At 33.9% G+C, this 8,094-nt stretch overlaps 1 protein-coding gene across 1 annotated transcript; it reads left to right on the plus strand.

Annotated features, from left to right (window-relative positions):
- Positions 1-473: 473 nt before the first annotated feature.
- Positions 474-6,543, plus strand: LOC113862603 (U11/U12 small nuclear ribonucleoprotein 35 kDa protein). Its single transcript, XM_027495680.1, has 10 exons — positions 474-489; positions 587-637; positions 2,981-3,082; positions 3,163-3,260; positions 3,775-3,826; positions 4,479-4,549; positions 4,822-4,912; positions 4,997-5,072; positions 5,529-5,607; positions 5,896-6,543. The coding sequence occupies exons 1-10, from the start codon at positions 474-476 to the stop codon at positions 6,238-6,240; spliced, it is 981 nt and encodes a 326-aa protein (XP_027351481.1). The 3' UTR covers positions 6,241-6,543.
- The last annotated feature ends 1,551 nt before the right edge of the window (positions 6,544-8,094 follow it).

Genomic DNA, 8,094 nt, shown 5'->3' on the forward strand with positions numbered 1-8,094 from the left:
TTCTTCAAAGATGCTGAAGATTCAATCTCAAAGATAATGGCAGGCGAATAGAAGGTTTCTTAACTGCTCTCCTTCCACTTTTCGGCTATTAGTTTTTCTTTTATTTGCATTATATCTTTTGTTTTTGTGTGTTTTAATACATTATTTTATGTACTCAATGTATAATTTATTTAAATAAAATATAGGCAGGATGGTGTTTTACCCAAATAATTAATTATTTATCATAAAAAAAACAATGATGAAATTTTTAGACGCTGTCATCCGGCTAGAGATAGGATTAAATGCATTATAATTTTAGCTTTTTAATAAATAGTTATTTATTTTGAATACTTTCTCATAGAATGAATATATATATATATATATATATATATATATTAATAAACTAAATCAAAACAGTATTCAAATATTGATTATCCACTGTTTTCTTTTTTCTTTTTTCAACAATTATCCATCGAATATTTTCTACATATGGAATGAAAATAAAAACAGGTTTTGGGTCAGGGCCCGGGTCGGAACGGAAACCAGCCCTATTCGGCCCTTATGCCAATGCCATGTCTGTGTCTAACATAACATCGCTCTCCGGAAGAACAACGTAAGAAGCAGAACTACAAGGATTCGACGGTGACTCTCAAAAACGGTAACAAACAATCTTGTCTCTGAATTTGCAATGCTTTGTATTTGTAGGAATAGTAGACATGTTCCTGCTTTTTATGCTTATGTTATCACTACGTGTCGTCTTTTCAAATCTTCTTCTTCTTCTTCTTCTTCCATAACTCACCCTAATTCCTCAAACCCTCCTCCAATTCCACGCCTTTCACGCAACGCAGCCCCTTCTCATGTCGTTTCCACTTGCTCCTTACTTTCCCATCTCGTCTCTTGCGCCAACGACGCCGACATGGGTCGCGTTTTGACTTGTTACAACCGAGAGTTAACCTCCGATCTCGTGCTTCATGTTTTGATGAGTCAAAAGGAGTTGGGTAGAGCGAAGACCTTGAAATTCTTCTCCTTGGCCGGGACCCACATGGGTTTTCAGTTCCATGACTCTGTGGTTGAGTACATGGCTGATTTCTTGGGTAGGAGGAAGCTCTTTGATGACATCAAGTGTTTGTTGATAACGATGTCGTTTCATAAGGGTCGAGTTTCTTCTAAGGCATTGTCCATTTCTATCAGGTTTTTGGGTAGGCAAGGGAGAATTGCTGAAGCATTGTCGTTGTTTCAGGAAATGGAAACTGTGTTTAGGTGTAAGCCTGATAATCTTGTCTATAATAATATGCTTTATGTGCTCTGCAAGAGGCAATCTTCTTTGGAGATGATTGAGCTTGCACTTTCAATTTTTCGCAAGATTGAGGCTCCTGACACCTATTCCTGCAGTAACATGATTGTTGGTTTGTGTAAACTTGGTAGATTAGAGATGGCTCTTGAAATTTTTGGTCAAATGGAGAAGATTAGAGTGCTTCCTACTCGTTCTGCTGTTAACGTTCTTATTGGGGAGCTGTGTTTAATCAGTGCAAAAGAAGGGTCTGTTGAGAAGGTAAGAGTGCGGAATACTCGTAGACCGTTCACTATATTGGTTCCTAACATGGGAGGAAACAGTGGTGCAATTCAGCCTGCCGTTGCAGTATTTTGGGCAGTTCATAGTTCTGGCTTATTGCCTAGTGCTTTTGTTGTAGTCAAGCTTATGTCAGAGCTTTGTCGCTTGGGTAATGTAGAAGAAGCTGTGGAAGTGTTGAGGATTGTTGAGGAAAGGAAGCTAACTTGTGTTCAAGAGGGATACTCTATTGTTATAACAGCGTTGTGTGACCACCGTCGGGTGGAGGAAGCTAATAGTTTGTTTCGAAGAATGTTGACCAGTGGCTTAAAGCCAAAGTTGGTTGTTTATAATTCTGTTATATCCATGCTTTGTAAATTGGGAAAATTGAACCTTGCTACGAGGGTCTTTGAGATCATGAACAAGAACAGGTGTCTTCCTGATAGTTTAACTTACACTGCTTTGATCCATGCTCATGGGGAGGATAAGAACTGGAAAGTTGCCTATGACTTATTAATGGAAATGTTGAGTTTGGGATATATTCCACATTTTCATACTTACAATTTAGTAGACACTCTTTTGAGAGAACATGATCAGTCAGATCTATGCACTAGATTGGAAAGAAAATTTGAGAACCACAAGTTGCAGAAGCTGTGCAAAGTAGGTCAATTAGATGCTGCATATGAGAAGGCTAAATCAATGCTAGAAAAGGGTATTCCTTTATCAGCTTATGCTAGAGACACATTTGAGCATGTGTTTCAGAAGTGTGGCAAGTTAAAAACAGCACATCAGTTACTGGAGAAGACTGAAAGAGTTCAGGAGTCTGAGGATTTTAACAAAACTCAATTATTTAGAACAAGGAAAAAATTCCACTGTTGGAAGTTGAAACAATTTTGAAGTATATGGTTGACATTTATATTTTTACCATAATTTTTTTTTCTCAACCTTGTACTTTCAATTTTAGCTAGTATTGTATCTTCTAGCAGTCTTACATTGTCCAGTAAAGTCTTCCAAGTTTGTCGCAGGAAATTGAATAAAGAAAAGAAAGGCTTCTCCTTGCGAGTTCCTAATCTCAATATATTTTGCTCTTCAAATTTTATCCTACCCTTTGATGTCTCATAAATAACTAAACTGATATTATATGCTGACTGCATGTTTTTGCCGTACTTGGTGTACTGTGGTAGAACCTTTTCTACTAGAGTATTTCTATTTATCATTTTTTTTTTATTGATTTTGTTGACACTAATTATTTTTATCCCTTATATGTTGTCACAGAATATCCCTTTTTATTTTTATTGCAGGAGCTCGTGTACAAGATTGTTGCTAGTGTAGAGTGTATTGTAGCATTACTTCATTGTTATCGTGGAATATCACGGAACATTGTAGGCTGTAGCGAAGAGTGAAAAGCAATGAGTGTGAGGTCCAAAAACTTGAACTCTGTCTTCTATGCAGATTCCTACCATCCCATTCAAGCTGGCAGCATTGATGGCACTGATATTCTTCCTCATGACAATGCCGTTTTTCGTGCTCAACTCTGTTCCTCTATTGGCCTCTGTATGTTTTTCCTTCGTTTTCTTCTTTTTCAAAATTTTCAATTTTGTTCGATTTTATGTTCAAAAAATTGAATTTTGCAGATGACCCTTTTGGTGATCCCAAGGCCACTGGAGACCCTTATTGCACTCTCTTTGTGGCTCGCCTCTCTCGCCTCACCACCGAAGATGCTCTTTGCAAGGTAAAACTTTTTCTTTTTCCTTCCATGGGGTGCAAATAGGATATATTCTTCTTCTATGTTACAATTGTTGAAAGCAAAGTAATACTGTCTTGTATGTATGATAAATACATGAATCTGGAAAATTATTGCAAAATATTAACTTGGTTGATGCAGATTTATTTTTCCTGAAGAATGGAAATATAAAATAAGATTACATGGACGGGGTTCAATTCTGACCATTCCTATCTCTACTTAAACAATCGATCAGTAAGAGTATGAAAGGAACATAAAGCTTATGATTTTGGAAGGAGCATCTGGAACTCAACTATATTCCTTGATACTTGTGAGTTTCTTCCAGGAAGAAAGCCAATTTAAAAGATGACAACTTTGTCAACTTGATGGAGGATATTGATAATTCTCCTAGCCCATGTTTATGACACCATCGTTTCTTCTTTTTCTGCCTCGTTTTTTTTATCATAATACTTCTCCGATATCTTAATCTGAGTACTTATGAAATGTGGGTTTTAACTTTCAGGTTATGAGTAAGTATGGTCGCGTGAAGAACTTGCGCTTGGTCAGAGACATTGGTATCATTCTTTGGTCTATCTTAATTCTTAACCTTTTGTTGATTGTCAGTAATTTCCCCCTGTTCTACGTGGACCTATCTTAATTCTTCAAATTGTGTACTTTGGAACAACATCTAAGTGATGTTTCATATTGAGCATGCAGATCAATATGATTGAGTACTTGCTGAGTGCTTACTTCTATAATGCTCTGCAACTATGTTTTGATAAAAAAGAAATCAAGGATATGTTTTCTTGTATTTAAACTATGAAATTTACAAGTCTGTTAGGAATCTACATACTGCTCATTTTGTATCTTTTAACTACCATAGTTTATTTTTGATGATATGGAATTAATATGGTGCATGTAAATTTATACATGCCTTAGAACAGTGTTTCTTGTATTAAATTGTTTTATTGTTTACCCAAGTACTGGAAATTGATTCTTATTAAATCTCTGTTAATATTCATTTACCGACAGACATAGCATTTCCCATTGGGCTATTTGTACAGCATCTGGTATATTCATTTTTTTTGTTAAATGTCCACAGGTGGTTTGGCAATTTTATGTGTTTCTTCTTTTGGAATGTTATGTAAATAATCACTCTTTTAGCCATTTTATTGCCAAGCTGTGGGATTTAAGTTTTTATGTTGAATTTAATTTTTTTGGTTGCAGTGACTGGAGCTTCTTGTGGTTATGCTTTTGTTGAATATGAAACTGAAAGGGAGATGCGACGGGCATATATGGTGCTGCAATTTGTTAAAACTTTGTTTAAATTTTTGCTAAGAAAGCAAAGCTTTATGACACAACAAAAATTAAATCCCTATTATGCCTCCTTATACATAAAACAAAGACACATCCACATCAGTCATGCTTTAATAATTGAATTTTGAGAAAACCTACCTGATTTTATAGTCACAAGAAGCAAATGAAATCATCTGGACTTCAGTTGAATCAAAATATGCCTTTTTATTAATTGTTAATGTTATGGAAATTTATTCACTTCTCTCACTTGCAGGATGCTCATCATTTGATAGTTGATGACTGTGAAATCATAGTGGATTACAACAGACAGCAATTGATGCCTGGATGGATTCCTAGACGGTTAGGTCAGTTAAAGTGACTCATTCCTGAAGTTGCATTTTCACCCATTGAGCCAAAGCCACCTGACTATTTTCTGTTCTCTCCTGCAGGCGGCGGTCTTAGTGGTAAGAAGGAATCAGGACAACTTCGTTTTGGGGGAAGAGAAAAACCATTTCGGGCACCCCTGTAAATTTCAGCTCTCTTATATCTGAAAACTATATTTTTCCTTATTTATGAAATATATTATAACCTCGTTTTAAAAAACTTGCTTCAAATATCAAAAGGAAGACAGGTGTGAGGGAGGGTAAGATTGAAATGGGGCAGCCATAATGGAAATGATGATGATTACATGTGTATTGAAGTTTATAGTACCATAAGATGATGGATTGCCTCTAAGTAGTGGAAGTTGTGATCTGAAAGTTGTTTGTATAATTCTTCATTATAGAAGTTTCGTGAAAAGGGATAAATCTAAGTGTAATGCAAACAAAAACATGACATATCTCCATTGACTATTTGACTTGATGCTATAATATGGTTTATGAGACCTGCTTGAATATGATCCAATGAGTTTATTTTGACAACGTAGTTTCTGTTCATTGACTTGTGGACATTGATTCTTTATTTTCTCTACTATTTAACCAGGAAACCAATCCCATATGAGGAATTGAAGAAGCTTGGCATCCCACCTCCACCTGAGGGAAGATACATGTCACGCTTTCAGGTGTTTTGTTTTACCTTTTGGAGCACATCTCATGTGGAAAAGATGTTTTACAATCTTATATATATAAGAATATCTGATCTATATTAAATATTTTAAGATATTTAAGGACAAATGCTTTTGGATTTGGTCTAGGATTGTTCATAGTTAGTCATGGCGCATTATTTCTATTTGCTTGTTCAATGTTGCTTTTGATAAATCATTAGTTTACTAAAACTTATTATTCCAAATCAAAATTTTGAAATTTACAATTTGATTGTTAATTTCTTTTATTTGTCCATACATGTACAGGTCCCATCCCCCCCTAGAAGAAGAGAAAGGAACCTTTCAGAAAAGGAAGAAGACTCTCATAAAAGGGGTTCTAATGATAAGAACAAGACAGAAGATACACTCAAAAGCTCAGTGGACTTTGAGGAAGGGCACTACAGAAGGAGTTCAAGTCACCGAGATGACCACTCACATAGAAGGAGCTCTTCGGAGAGGAGCGGTCGTTACCGTGACAGGAGTTCATCTGAGAAAGAACATTGGCACAGAAGTTCTACTGACACTGACAGACATTCTGGTAAAAGAAAAGAAAGAGATGAACACCCTCGAAGGCGGGAAAAATATAGGCACAGTTCTCCTCATGAGGACTAAGGTCTACAACTCACTCTCACCCTTCTATGGTGCCTTTCATCTTGTGTATATAATATGTTAATATACATAGTAGAAATGGGAATGCAGAGTGGTTATCCTCAAAGATTTGTCAATATGCATGAAACTTGTTCATGTAGGTTCATGTATAGGTTCCGTGATCATCATATTTTTTGTGTTTTTTATATATATTTCTTTATCATCGAACAATGAAGTAAATTGCATTTGTAATAGCCAACCCAAAAGTCCCTATGGCTTATAAAACTACACTACAGGGAAATGTAGACCCATTCGCCTTAGGACTCAGCCAGAGATCTTGAAAGGTGACTGAGTCCATTCATACCTTAAATAAGATTAAAGAATCACATGACATTGATAACTGTTCGGTTAAGTGACAGTTTAATTCTTTCTACGTAAGATCTTAATTTAAGTTTTATGAATAAAAATGAAATAAATTTTGGATAAAGTTTTTTCTCCTTAAATGAATCTGTTGTAAGGGTCTGAATTTCAGACCAATGAAAATTAACTAACAAACAAAAGTATATTTTAACTTGCTGTCCAAAAATTTTGTTCAGAAAACAGGTAAAGCTCTTGTATAACAAATATTTCAATTATATATATGAAAAACAATGTAAACTCTTCATAAGTATGAAAATTAAACTGAATATGCAAACAAAAGGATTACTGAATTACTTATACTGTTTTCATCCACTTTACAAGATTGAAATCCGTGTATTATCTTTACAAGTACTTATATATTCATGATGAGTTATCATAACATTGATTGATAGTTAAATGCATTTAATGGATTTTAAAGCGTCAAGAAGTTGCTATAGTACCGATCATATCGATTGTAATACTGCAATATCTTATAAATAATTTGGCTATTAAATTTTCATAAGTTAATTATAGCAAATGCGTATTTTACACTTATCTTAAAGTATTCATTAAAAATAGAGTGATGTTATTGAAAATGATTCTCACGTAATTATTACGATTATAATTTCATTTTCTTTTTCTTCCGCATATGGATGGGAACACATAAATCATTTTATGTGAATCTTTTTTTATGCATAACAAATATGTTTCGTTACAAAACTGGCTATCAAATAAATAAATAAATCTATTAACTTATCAACAACTTCATTTTATAAGTACTGTATTCAATAGAGTATAAAAAATTGTTACATTTGTAGTTCATCATAATTTATCTGTAAGGGGTGAGCTCTCACAATAATTAGAATCCTTATTTTCTTAAATTAGTTTATATGACTATATATATATATTTACTTTTTAGAATATAATATTTTTTTCTCAAGTAATTTAACATTTCCCACAAAATATGAAGAGGTATGGTTTATAAAATAAATTACTATAAACTAAATATTACTCAATCAACTCAGATAAAAAAAGTAATCAAATAATTAAAGATCAATTTTAAAATTGAGTAAAATTAATTTTGATGAAATTAAATATATATATATAAGTTTGTTTGAATCACAAAATTTATACCACATGTATTACATAAACTAATTTTGATGGTGAAATATAAACACATGAACAGGGTGACAACAATTGCTCTAGTGGACTTACCTCGTACCATCATTATTGATGTTGGCAGTGAAAAATGTTGAATAATTGAAAAATTCAAATTAACAAAAATCTGAATCGAGGTAGCACATAAGAATGCGGAAGAACATGAAACTACGTTGATTGGTACAACGACTTTACGCGTTAGACACGCAGGCAGCGAAGTAATTCGAACCTAACTGGCAAATACTTTGTCTTTCTTGTTTCTCAAATTAAATACAAATACTTTCGAGTTTCGATGTAAATTAAATAAATAAATTGTCTTTC

Source organism: Abrus precatorius, unplaced genomic scaffold (genome assembly GCF_003935025.1).
Source record: "Abrus precatorius isolate BTA unplaced genomic scaffold, Abrus_2018 Scaffold3, whole genome shotgun sequence".
Taxonomy (NCBI): domain Eukaryota; kingdom Viridiplantae; phylum Streptophyta; class Magnoliopsida; order Fabales; family Fabaceae; genus Abrus; species Abrus precatorius.